At 38.6% G+C, this 12,802-nt stretch overlaps 2 protein-coding genes across 4 annotated transcripts in view; both read right to left on the bottom strand.

The window, feature by feature from the left end:
* LOC106081782 (lysophosphatidylcholine acyltransferase) overlaps nucleotides 1-12,440 on the bottom strand; it is a 37,212-nt gene extending 24,772 nt beyond the window's left edge. The window contains exons 1-3 of one of the 2 annotated variants that reach the window (XM_059366439.1): nucleotides 12,351-12,440; nucleotides 3,354-3,551; nucleotides 1,948-3,143 (exon numbers count right to left, since the gene is read on the bottom strand). In XM_059366439.1, the coding sequence (XP_059222422.1) occupies nucleotides 1,948-2,157 (210 nt within the window). In that variant the 5' untranslated portion in view covers nucleotides 2,158-3,143; nucleotides 3,354-3,551; nucleotides 12,351-12,440. Of the gene's footprint in view, nucleotides 1-1,947; nucleotides 3,552-12,350 lie in introns of both variants that reach the window. The other variant, XM_013243984.2, reaches the window with a different exon arrangement.
* On the bottom strand, nucleotides 7,033-12,441 carry LOC106081803 (RNA-binding motif protein, X-linked 2). 2 transcript variants are annotated; one of them, XM_013244018.2, is made up of 3 exons: nucleotides 12,351-12,441; nucleotides 7,694-7,802; nucleotides 7,033-7,627 (listed from the first exon to the last, which is right to left on the bottom strand). In XM_013244018.2, the coding sequence occupies exons 2-3, from the start codon at nucleotides 7,705-7,707 to the stop codon at nucleotides 7,141-7,143; spliced, it is 501 nt and encodes a 166-aa protein (XP_013099472.2). In that variant the 5' UTR covers nucleotides 7,708-7,802; nucleotides 12,351-12,441; the 3' UTR covers nucleotides 7,033-7,140. The 2 variants fall into 2 exon arrangements, with proteins under 2 accessions (XP_013099472.2, XP_013099480.2); XM_013244026.2 differs by lacking the exon at nucleotides 12,351-12,441 and adding an exon at nucleotides 11,868-11,889.
* Between the last annotated feature and the right edge of the window lie 361 nt (nucleotides 12,442-12,802).

The raw sequence follows: 12,802 nt of genomic DNA, 5'->3' as shown, positions 1-12,802 counted from the left end.
ACATCAAAACAGCGACATGTATTAAAAAAATTTCAATTTTTTTCATTTATCTTTTTTTGATTAAAATTCATCAAAAATATTCCCAACATTGGCTGGGTGCAACATAGGAATTCAGCAATAATTTAAGAAAAAAAAAATGCAATGAGGGGAGTGATCATTGAGAGCCACTCTGTGTTGTAGGTCGAACAGAACTTGCGACAATATACGCAACAGGAGTACACCAGCCTCATTCCCGGCACGGGATAGCTGTAAGGACCACGCAGGCATGTCTCGACGTCCTGAGTCGATCTAGCCATGTCCATCCGTCCGTCTGTCATAATCACGATAGCGGTCGAACGCGTAAAGCTAGCCGCTTAAAATTTCGCACAGATACTAAATATTGATATAGGTCGTTGGGGATTGCAAATGGGCCATATCAGTTCGGATTTAGACATAGCTACCATATAAACCGATCTCCCGATTTGACTTCTTGAGCCCCTGGAAACCACAATTTTCATTCGATTTGGCTGAAATTTTGCGCATAGTATACTCTTATGACTTCTAACAACTGTGTCAAGTACGGTCTAAATCGGTCTATAACCTGATATAACTCTCATATAAGCCCACCTCTCGATTTGACTTCTTGAGCCCCTGAATGCCGCAATTTTCATTCGAAATTTTGCACATTGCATTCTGGTCCGACCTCCAACAAGTCCCAATCGGTCTATAACCTGGTATAGCTCCCATATGAACAGATCGCCCGATTTGTCTTCCTGAGCCCCTGGAAGCCACAATTTGTATCCGATTTGGCCTAAATTTTGCACATGCTGTTCTTTTGTGGACTCCAACAACCGTGTTAAGTACGGTCCAAATCCCATATAAACCGGTCTCTTAATTTGACTTCTTAAGCCCGTGGAAGCCACATTTTTTGTCCGATTTGGCTGAAATTTTGCGGTTCAAGTACGGTCCAAATGGGTCTAATACCTGATATAGCTCCCATATAAACGGATCTCTCGATTATCCTTGATGGTTTGACAGAAGTTTGGTATGTACAATAAAATTATGCCCTTCAACTAAATTTACTTGTTGCCCTCTATCAAATCAATGAATGGGTTTAGTACAAGATTTACTAAATTGGGTTGTAGGCAATGCGGTAACCCTTTATTAGTGAATCTTTATGAATGAAATCTGCACCGAACTAGGCCCTTTTCAGCAAAGCTTTAGAGAAGTTCAATCCATCGAAATTTTGATCTGGAGATATGTCAATACGACCGTTAAAACCAACATATAAAAAATAATCATATATAAACCGAAAAAGTTTTGACTTCATTACCCTAATATAAATACTAATTAAGTTCCGGCACAGGATAGCTGTGAGCACCACACAGGCTGGAACATTGAGGTCCGATCTGTGTGCTGTTCGTTGCTGTCACGAGAAGCTTAGCCGAAAGCAAACGGGTGCGTCCACAGGTTGCGGACAGTGAAATGCTCCTTACGGAGTAGCTGCAACGGCAGTCGCGGACAATCAGCGGTATCGAGCGGAGATTCTCAGTGAGAGGCCGGGCGGCAGCGGCTTTTGCACAAAAACTGAGTGCATATGATGCTCGATATGACAAGGCGGGTAATTGGCGCCTTAAAATTACCAATGGCCATTATTCCCGCGGCAATCGGTCCCTTGGTCCGGAACGAGCTTGCTCACCTACAGGAGTATGACGAGGATCGCCCCCTCCACATGCAAATGTGGCTACAACAACAGCAACTAATTAAGTAGTAATGTTGGTCTCAAATTACACCAGCAGCAAAAGAAAAAAAAACCCAAGAGCAGCAACCTATCATCTAAGATCGAAGCTCATTCAATAACATTATTTCAATAAGATGTCATTACAAAATCACACTCTTAGGAAAATCTATATACTTAGGTATCTATCTACATATTGAGGGAAATTTGTATAATCTCCCTTTACTCACCTTGACCAACTCAGCGCGATTTTCTATACTCAAACGATGTATGAATGGATTTATATAATTATTACCCGTCCAATTCAGGGAATCATCTTCGGAATCATTTTTGGTTATGGGGGCGGTGGTGACCGGCGTGACCACCGCATCTGTGCTGCCGTCATTCGGTGGATTGTGTGAGGAAGGTGAACGCCTCCGTTTAATGGTAGAAGTTGTCATTTTCTGTAGTTTTTTTAGTAAACTTTTTTGATTTGATTGAATGGATTTTATTGTTATTGCTTTATATCTTTGTTGGTGTTGTTGTGTTTTTCTTAATTCACACTGAAGTATTTATTCGAGTTAACAGATTTTTAGCACCGACTTGATGATATGGGAATTCAATTCATTTGGTTTGTTTTTACACTAAACGCTTTTATATTTTATTTGAAAAAATTTTCTCTCTTTTTCTTGCCAACAACGCAAAATTTTTTTTTGTTTGTACCGTCGTTGGTGTCGTCTTGGTTAAATTGGACGACTCTTTGGAAAACACTAAAACTTCTTGTATTACCACGTTGTCAGATAGGTTAACTTTTTTTCTTTTATCCCGTTTTTTTTTTTTTTTTTGCAAAATTCACTCTCTCCCCAAATCAATGTCGTATGATGTGAGATTTCAATATGCAGGGAAAATACCAACAAACGCTTGCTTGCTCGGCTCGCTCACTAAGCTACTTTCCTTTGGGCTCTTTGCTCATGGCCAATAAAACTTCCACAATCATACATATGTTAATGACGCATTCCTGTGCTTTTGAGGGGTTTGAATGCCGTTTGTATATGATCGATCGTTGTTGTGATTCAGACGTTGTTACTCGCGCACACTATTAACGAGAGCCAAGATCGAGTTCCACTGTCTGTGGTTGGGTGACTACTGAATGATTTTTAAAAACAATTCTTTCTTAATGCCCACCGAACAGCGACGAACGCTGTGAAAAGCCAAACAACTGCTGATCTTTATTGTCAGCCGAAGCAACCAACCAGACTACCAGTCGGTCAGCCGATCAAACGAATCGATATTTTCTTTGAGTAGTTATTTTTTTTCACCCAACAAAGTTGAGATATGGAGAAAGCTGATCATCCAAGCAAACAAACAAATGTATATATCCCCTTTGGAGAGCCGGAGAGTAATTATCTTGTTCCCAGTTTGTATATATATCTCTTTTCGGTCAACACTGCAAATAAAGCAAATGAAAAAGGCTTTTTGGCACTTTATTACTATGTGTGGGTAAGGTTTTGTTGTACATATACATATATAGATATTTTTATCTCTTGCGAGCTCGTTTCTTCGCTCTTTAAAGAAATGCTGTTTGTTTTGACGCGAGTAATTGCATTGCTCATTGCTTTGGCATCAGCTGTTTTAATCTGCCATCATTACTGCTCACCATTCTCTTATCGGATGGGGTTGATGACGTTTGGCTTTTTTACACTTGCCTGTTTTCTCATTTCCCCCACCCACACTCACTGAAGATCATGGTGGGAATGACAGACTGTGTATTTTTATTGCAGTTCTCTTAGTTGTTGTTAGATTTTTTTGCAATTTTCACATGGAATTTGTTTTTCTGCAATGCCTATGTGGTGCTCTGTAATTAAAAAAGGAAGGAACTTAATTAGAACTAGTTGAGCTTGGCAAAGTATGAATACGAATAGGTTGGTTGATTTATCAATGCACCGTTCTCAATACATAAGTAATAGATATACATACATATGTATGCATGTAAGTACATACATATACATACATACATATTTATGAATATTATAAATATAAATAAGGCACTTATAATTAAGACAGTTTCAAGTCGACTCAAAACATAAGCACAAAGTCCAATATGCATAAAAACATGAACAAAATAACAGCAAAATGAAAAGATGAACTCGAAAATTTCCGACGTCTGCTTAAATGAGGTGACGAATGCCAGCGTTGCCGTTATCATTTTCGAAAAAATTGGGCAAATGGATTAAATGTTTCACAAAGAAAAAGAGATGGAAAGGCAAAAAAAAAATTCCGATTAAAAAACAATTAGAATTATTTATTGTAAATACAGAATTAAATGCCTATAATTAAATTATTTAAAAAAGTAAGTGGTACCTCTATGTGGTAAAAATAAAGTACCGGTGACAACGGCTCTATCTTAAATACTGTGTGACTATGATGCCCGATATGACAAGGCGTGTTATTGGCGCCTTTATATAACCAATGGCCGGAACGAGCTTTACTTTCACAATGTGGCTATAACAACAACCCAATGGTCACCACGATCCCGCAACGATTCATCTTACTCACCTACAGGAGATAGATGAGAATCGCTATCCACATATGTATATTGGTGGATACAACTACAACAAAAATGCCGCAAAATACATAAATTAGCCCTGCAAGGGAGTCACTGAAACCTCTGCCAAGTGCCATTTATCGGCAATCGCCATGTAGTAATGCCTTAGACTCGACCGATCTGATAGAAAAACGATTGTTTGTGTTTTACAAAAACAAAATACACAAACAATCGCATTTTATCTTCTCAACAGGCATTCAGGAGATAGTTTTTTTAATTGTAACGGTTTTTCGCATACTTTTTTCTTCTTTTCTTTCGCTTATTTCTTTGTTTTCCTTGCAGCGCACGTAGCATTGTCTAAAGAATTGTCAAAGTTATTGGTTCAAAAATTTGTACTGCGATAAGTGTTAAAGGTTTTTAACAATTAATTTAAGTAAAACAAAAGAAACAGTTAATTCAAAACTAAGCAGAAATTGTAAAATTGATAACAATTTGTATACCCTCCACCATAGGATGGGGGTATACTAATTTCGTCATTCATCTTGTAACTCCTCGAAATATTCGTCTAAAACCCGATAAAGTATACATATTCTTGTTCGTCATGACATTTTAAGTCGAACTAGCCATGTCCGTCCGTCTGTCTTTCGAAAGCACGCTAACTTTCGAAGGAGTAAAGCTAGCCCGGTTGGTCGATTGGGATTGTAAATGGGCTATACCGGTTCACGTTTTGATATAGCTGCCATATACACCGATGTGGGATCTTGACTTCTTAAGCCGCTAGAGGGCACAATTCTTATCCGATTTAGCTGAAATTCTGCATGAGATGTTTTATTATGACTTCCAACAATGTGCTGAGTATGGTTGAAATCGGTCCATAACCTAATATAGCTGTCATATAAACCTATCTAGGATCTTGACTTCTTGAGCCTCTACAGGGAGCCATTCCTATCCGAGTTGGGAAAAATATTGCATGACGTGTTTTGTTATGACTTCCAACAACTGTATTAACAATGGTTCAAATCGGTCCATATCCTGATATAGCTGCCATATAAACCGATCTGGGGTCTTGACTTCTTGGGCCACTCTTCTTGCGCCCTCAATTATTATCCGATTTAACTGAAATTTTGCATGACATGTTTTGTTTTAACTTTTAGTCGGGTCACATATCAATGAGTGCAGTCCGATCCAAGTTTGAGCTCAATGATAAGGGGCCTCCTTTTTATAGCCGAGTCCGAACGGCGTGCCGCAGTGCGACACCTCTTTGGAGAGAAGTTTTACATGGCATAGTACCTCACAAATGTTGCCAGCATTAGGAGGCGAAAAGCACCGCTGAAAATTTTTTCTGTTGGTCTCGCCAGGATTCGATCCCAGGTGTTCAGCGTCATAGGCGAACATACTAACCTCTGCGCTACGGTGGCCGACAAAGAAATACATCGGGTCAATACGGTACGTACAACCGGCTGCACGTATCTTCGAGATGTGAAAATTGGGGTAAGGGGGAACGTCCGCTACAGCTTCGTATTTCCCATTATTAAAAAAAAAATTGTCAACACTTTTTATCTCATTTTTTTTCTAAAAAAATTTTTCAAAATTTTATCTTTATAAAAAACTAGCCGGACCGGGCCTGCTCCACCCCGCCTTCTTTAACTCTCCTATATCTTTTTATAGTGGGGACACTTCGCCCTGAATGTAGACATCAATTTCGTGCCACTGTAGCCTATGTCTGCCTATGACGCTGAACCCCTGGGTTCGTATCTTGGCGAGAACGTCGGACAGAATTTAAAGCGGTGGTTATCCCCTCTTCATGCTGGCGACATTTGCGAGTTATCATGCTATACATGGTTATGTAAAAAATGTCGCAGTGCGGCACGCCGTTCGGACTCGGCTATAAAAAATGTACCGCATGTAAAACTCAACTTGAATCGGAAAGCACTCGTTGATGTGTGAGAACTTTGCCCCTACTCGGTTCCTGGGCAAATTTTTACTTTACTCCCAAGTGTCTTTCTTTTGACCGTATCGGCAAATATTTTACCGCATCGGTAAATATTTCCCGTTTAGGAGTATTTCGGAGGTGGGGTGGCCAACCAGACACTTGGCTCTTAAAGTAAATATCAGCTTCGTGCTCTACTTTCAAATACAGTTAATATGAGCCCTATAATGGCATGTTCGGAAAATAAGTTTTATTTGAGGGTGACACCCCAGGGTCTACGTCCCGAATATGACTATCAAATTCCATTCCGAATCCATTTCCACTTGCTTTTATATAAGTCACATATTGCCATGGTCGATAAATACGTCCGATAAGGGAGGTATTTTGTGGTGGGGTTGCTCCCCAAACTCATGGCTCTTCAATTGGGTATCAAACTCGTTTTTATACCCCCCACTATAGGATGGGGGTATACTATAAAATATATACATAAAATACATATATTATTGATCGTCATGACATTTTAAGTCGATCTAGCTTTGTCCGTCCTTTCGAAGGAGTAAAGCTAGGCACTTGAAATTTGGCACAAATACTTTTTATAAGTGTAGGTCGGTTGGGATTGTAAATGGGCCAAATCGGTCCATGTTTTGATATAGCTGCCGTATAAACCGATCTAGGGGTTTGATTTCTTGAGTATCTAGAGGGCGCAAGTTTCGTCCAATTTGACTGATATTTTGCACGTGGTGCTTTGGTATTATTTCCTACAACTGTGCTATGGTTCAAATCGTTCCATTAATGCTCGTGCAAAATATGTTTTTATAAACTTAAAATCTTCTAGAAGCCCTTAGTAAAAATACGTTTAAATATTTGGCCACAATTCATGAGCTTTATATTTATAATTTTGAAAAAATAATTTTATATATAAAATATTAAATGGGAATAAAAAAATTAGTATTACATATTTAAGATTAATTAATTTTCTCTTTTCATTCTTTTCTTCTCCTTTGAAGAATATTCCGATTCCAAGGATTTTTTCTCCTTTTCCGGTTTTATATTGGCCACATTGATTTGTGGTAAGGGTGCACAACTTTCCAAAGAACCATCACCATTATCCCCGTCCTTAGGTGGTTTATAATCCGTAACATGATCCACTCTTATGGAACGATTTAACAATTTGATGCCATTCAGATTATCCACTGCCAAAACAGTGGAGCGTCGATCTTCGTAACATATAAAACAAAAGCCTTTCGATTTGCCCGACTCTTTGTCTCGCACCAAGTGAATGTTGACAATTTCCCCATACTGAGAGAAGACACAAAGTAGATCACCTTCTGTCAAGGTGTAAGGAAAGCCACCAACAAAAATCCATGCCGAGTCCTTGTACATGTCATGCCAGGATGCCTTGCCTGAAGCATTGTTGAGCTCATATTCGCTTAGTTTGGTGACATTTTTCATGTTCCTAAGGAAGAGATGCACTAAAATTGTAAATGGAAACTTTTTGCAAGCAATGTAATGTGACACTTACGTTAAGGGATTCATATTGAAAATTTAACTTTTTGCCACTATCTGTGAACTTTTGACTTCTTTTATTGAGAGAGCGGTAAAATTTTTCTCTTTTTAATGCACACTCAAGTCTAAAATAAACAAAAACAAACAAATGAAAATAGAATGAGATTTTATCTGTTTTTTTTTTTGTGTGTTCAGAATTTATCAGGCCTTGACAGTGAGGCGGCTCTCACGCTGCAGTGACGTTCTTTGCCTTGTGCCCGTCCAGATTTTTGGCAATTTTCTTTTTGCCATTGTGCGATTTAGCAATCAAAATCAACCCGCTGAATGTTTTTTTTTTCTTTTTGCATGGTTTTATCATCTCTGCTCATCGCAACATTAACAAACGATGATTCGAAGAGAACACAACTTTGCAATGCGATTTGCTTAAGAAATTCCCACAACAAGTAATGATGACGCCATACCCGTTGAAAAATTTACAATAAAAATGTGTTTATGGCTCTTGATCAATTGTCTATATCACATAGCCTCAGACCAGATGTGCACTTCAAAAGAAAACATTTTTTTGAAATTAGTTTTTTTTTTTTAGAAAATTTTGCCAAAAAAGTTCGTAATTTCGGAGAATTACGAAGAATTAAAAAAAATTAAGATATTGGATTTTTTGCTTAATTATTTTCAAGAAAATTTGCATTCGTCATAGAATATTTCTGAAATTTTTGAAAAATTTGTGGCTCTTAGTCATCTTCTGAGAATGTTCAATAACAAGGAAAATTTCGAAAAACGTTATGAAACTGGGATGGCCAGTTATGACGGTGAGCGGCATTATCTCCAGGTACGGCCTAAATTTCTTGATAGCCATCACCGCCGCTAGACACTCCTACTCCGTTACGCTATAATTCCGTTGTAACGTGTTTAACTTTTGCGAATAGAATGCTATAGGGTGCTCTTCCTTACGTTCATTCAACTGATAGAGAAGGGCCCCAATACCATACTCGAATGCATCACATCGTATATAAAATCTTTTCGAGAAGTCAGGGCGGCGTAGAACTGGTGCAGACGTTAGAGCTCTTTTCAAACTTTCGAATGCCTTGAAACTTACGAAACGAACGGTGTAGGGCAGAACAACACTCCTTTGGGGAGAAGTTTTTACAAGTACCTCACAAATGTCGCCAGCATAACCACCGCTAAAAATGTTGCTAATGATCTCGCCAGGATGGCCTAGCCATTTTCTTAGAATATTCATTCCGAAAAAATATGCAGCTTCATACAAAATGAAACGAACGACGTGCAGCAGAGCGACGCTACTTTGCCAGGCATAGGCGGACATGCTAATCTCTGTGCTACAGTAGTCTCGGAGAATAAAAAACTTTCAAATTTAAATTTAAATTTTGTAAAACTGTTTATTACATTTTTAGAAATTTCAATTGCATAAAAAAGTTTTGGGGAAATTTCAATTTGGGTAAGAAAATGTTCCAGATACACGAACATTACCATGTCGAATCCGATCTACTCATTTTGCGGATGAAAGTACTCAGTCATTCGTATTTATTCGACCATAGGCCGAGTCTTCGAGAGATTGAGGACAAGAGGCGGGTTATGGACGATACACTCTGCCAGGATTTGCTGGCCATTTCTGAGAGGGGTCGAATGAATCGAGTAGATTTTAATGCACGTAAGAATCAGTGCTGCTTGTTGTCACACAAACGACTCGCTGACCCATTACCATCATCTTCGTCTATCAACGGTGTGGATGTTGAGCAATCAGAAGCTATTGATGTTCTGGGCATGAAAATACAAAGTGATTTCCGTTGGGCTAAACATGTATTTGAAGTGTCGAAAGAAGCATTCAAGTGTTTAGGCTTCCTTAAAGGGTGTAAGAATTACTTCACTCCGTCTGATCTTCTTAACATCTACACCATTTTCATAAGGCCGAAAATGGAGTACAACTCACATGTATGGGCTGGAGCTTCAAAATCATCCCTGGAGCTACTGGATCGTGTACAGAGGGGAGCGATGGCGTTGATTGGGGACAGTGGGGTATCCAACGCTATTGCCTCCCTTCATCATTGTCGCAATGTGTGTTGTTATCTGATATTCGTCTTCTTATTCCTGATGTAAGGATGTATGTCAGGGATATTAGATATTCCAGGAACTCACACCCGTTTGTTATTGATTGGCCAGCGGACCGCACAGTGCATTATAGAGAGAATTCCTATTTCGTCCAAAGCGTTCGTATGTGGAATCGACTTCCGGCTCATGTTTTTTCCACCCACTTTGACATCCAAAGATTTAAGACAAATGTCAATAAGCACTACATCCTTTTCCCCCCCTCCAATTCCTAATTTCCTCCCAGCCAACGCAATGCACTGCATTCATAGGGGACATCCCCTGCGTGTTGGCTGACAGAAAAAAAAGGTGTTCTATAAAGCGAAATCAAGGGTCCGACGATAGTTTCCCTTTAGACCAGGCGGCGTTTCTGGCGGATCGCTCAAGCACACATTGCAACCAAGGCCCTGAAAAGCTTGGAGATCGTCCGCCAACCATTGCACCTGAAGAAGCAATCCTCCCGCGGAAACCCACAATAGTTCTGGTTTAATTGCGTTCCGGCAGATATAAGCGCTTCAAATACTACAGGGATAGGTATGATGACAGCGTGTTAGATGTACATACATTCCGAATGTAATTAGGGACAGCACGCCACCTGTTTGACCGCTCAACCATGCTACTCGACTTAGGACCTCTGGAGTCCTCTGGACGCACCTGAACTTAGTCGCAGAGTTCCTAGGTCTGGATAGAACACAGGAGACAAATGGATGAGGCAACAACAATCCCATGGCAGGAGGTTGTACGTAACGGATTGACCCGATAGAGTTCTCCATCGACAAAGGCTGCCGCCTCAGTGTACAACACACTGCTACATCGACCAAAACAAAAGCAACAACAATATGCCCATAGGTCTAGGTTAAATGCATTATTGTTCCTATTTGTTACAAAATTTACAATCATATCACTGTGGAAGCACCACATACATACTAATAAGCAGATAAGGACGGAACATACTGTTGGCAACTGTTTTGTCATCAGAATCTAAGAAACAAAAATGTTAACATTCGAGAACAACTCCTGGATCGACATGTCTTGGCTGAACTGTATTTTACGGGGTAGTTCGCAGAAAAATCTAATTTTTTGCATACCCCCTAATTTTGACCTCAGGATACCGAATATGAAGTCCGTTTTTGGGGCTCGGGCCCGTGGACCCCCTAGAGGCCAAAACCCCCTTGAGGGAAGTAGTCCAACCTAGGCAAAATGCCTATCAAATGTTGTTGTTGTAGCTGTGTGTTGTACACTGAGGCGGCAGCCCTTGCCGATGGATAACTCCAGCGGGTCAATCCGGTACGTACAACCTATCAAATGAAAGGTATTGATTAGTAGATTCCGAATATGCAAAGAAAGGTCCAAAATTTTTAACCTGAAAGGACCTATGGGGCCTTGAGAATTTGGAACCCTCTTAAACTTAGGCCATATGGGTATCAAATTAAAGGTACGAACGAGTAGATTACAAACATTTAAAAAATTAAATTTCAATTTAATTAAAAAAAAAAATTAAAAAAATTAAATTTCAATTTAATTAAAAAAAAAAATTAAAAAAATTAAATTTCAATTTAATTTTTTCATTAATTTTCAAAAAAAAAATCGCGCCTTTATTTACAAAAAACTTTGAAAGGCAAATAGTTTTATTTAAACTACTTTTGCTATTTCCCACTGTTGGGCATACGGAGGAGGGAAAATCTAAAACGCGACTTTGGCCCCTAAGGATATCCACGGGCCCGACCCCAAAAATGGACTTCGTAAAAATTAGAGGGTATGCAAAAAATTAATTTTTTTTGCGAACTACCCCCTAAAATACAGTTTTGCCCATTTCATATTCTCCTTGTTATCACGATTACACTGTTCAACAAACTTCTTTGAACTTTAGATATTAAAAAAAAAATCCAATTTTACTCAGATGCTCTTGTTCATTTGATAAAAATTAAATTTAACCAAGCCACTTTCAATTTGTTAAATTCACACTTGTTACAACTCGCTGATGTTCAAATAAAATGGTTACAAACACAAGTTATTTGCTTTAGTTTATCGATTTTGCAAACAATAACAACACCACATGAAAACTGCGATAGATATTGCGAACACACCAATAAAATTTCAATGGTAATACATGGTATGAATTAAAATAAATTCCTTGCATTATTCTCACTAGTCTTGCACACCGGAACTGCAAAATTTTTGTTCTCACATTCATAATTGGCAAATTAATTAACAACAACAATGCGTCTTAAGGGTAATAAAAGGGAGGGGAATGACAAACACAAAGCACAACAGACTTTAAGACTGGGCGAAAACTTTACGCCGTATTGTGTAAACATGAATGAATGACCATAATCACTGAAAACCTTTAAAGGATTTAAGACAATTTCCATATAAATATATAATATAGTGCATCTTTAACAATAACTGCTGAATTATCGCTTGTAAAAAATAAGAAAACAATCTTCTCCCCTCATTAATATTGAAGTCTCACCGTAGCATTCTCTCCATGTCACCAAAACTTACGTCTAACCACGTCATTTATATAATTATTTTGTATTGGTTTATTATAATTAGCATTTATGCTTTACCTTTTTCTTTAACAATAATTAAATTATTGTAAAATTAAGTCAGGTTGTACGAAACATCTAATCCCGCCGCGTTCTTTTAATTGCAAAATTCTTTTACTGTATGACAACAATCATCTGGGGTAATTGGTACTCGTTATTTTATAGAGTGTTGCCACTCAGCTATTTTGTACATTTCTTACCCAGCAAGCAAGTTCTAAAGGCTGGTATTGTGTTCGTTTTTCACCGTTGACAACGGCGGATTTAAAAAGGTGGTCTCACGCGAACAGCTGTTAACAGCCGACAAGGTTGCATTAAGATGAAAGATTTTTGTTTGCATTCTCTTTGTTGTTATCTTCCTTCTCGCATATTATCTACTTATGCACGCACATGTATAAACACACGCACACAAATTTCTTTTTGTGTGTGGGTAAAACGTCGATCAGCTTGATGACAACATGGCGGATTTCGCCATA

The sequence above is a fragment of the Stomoxys calcitrans genome, chromosome 4 (genome assembly GCF_963082655.1).
Source record: "Stomoxys calcitrans chromosome 4, idStoCalc2.1, whole genome shotgun sequence".
Lineage (NCBI taxonomy): Eukaryota > Metazoa > Arthropoda > Insecta > Diptera > Muscidae > Stomoxys > Stomoxys calcitrans.
Note: the sequence above shows the minus strand (reverse complement) of the source record. Positions and strands in the feature narration are given on the sequence as shown.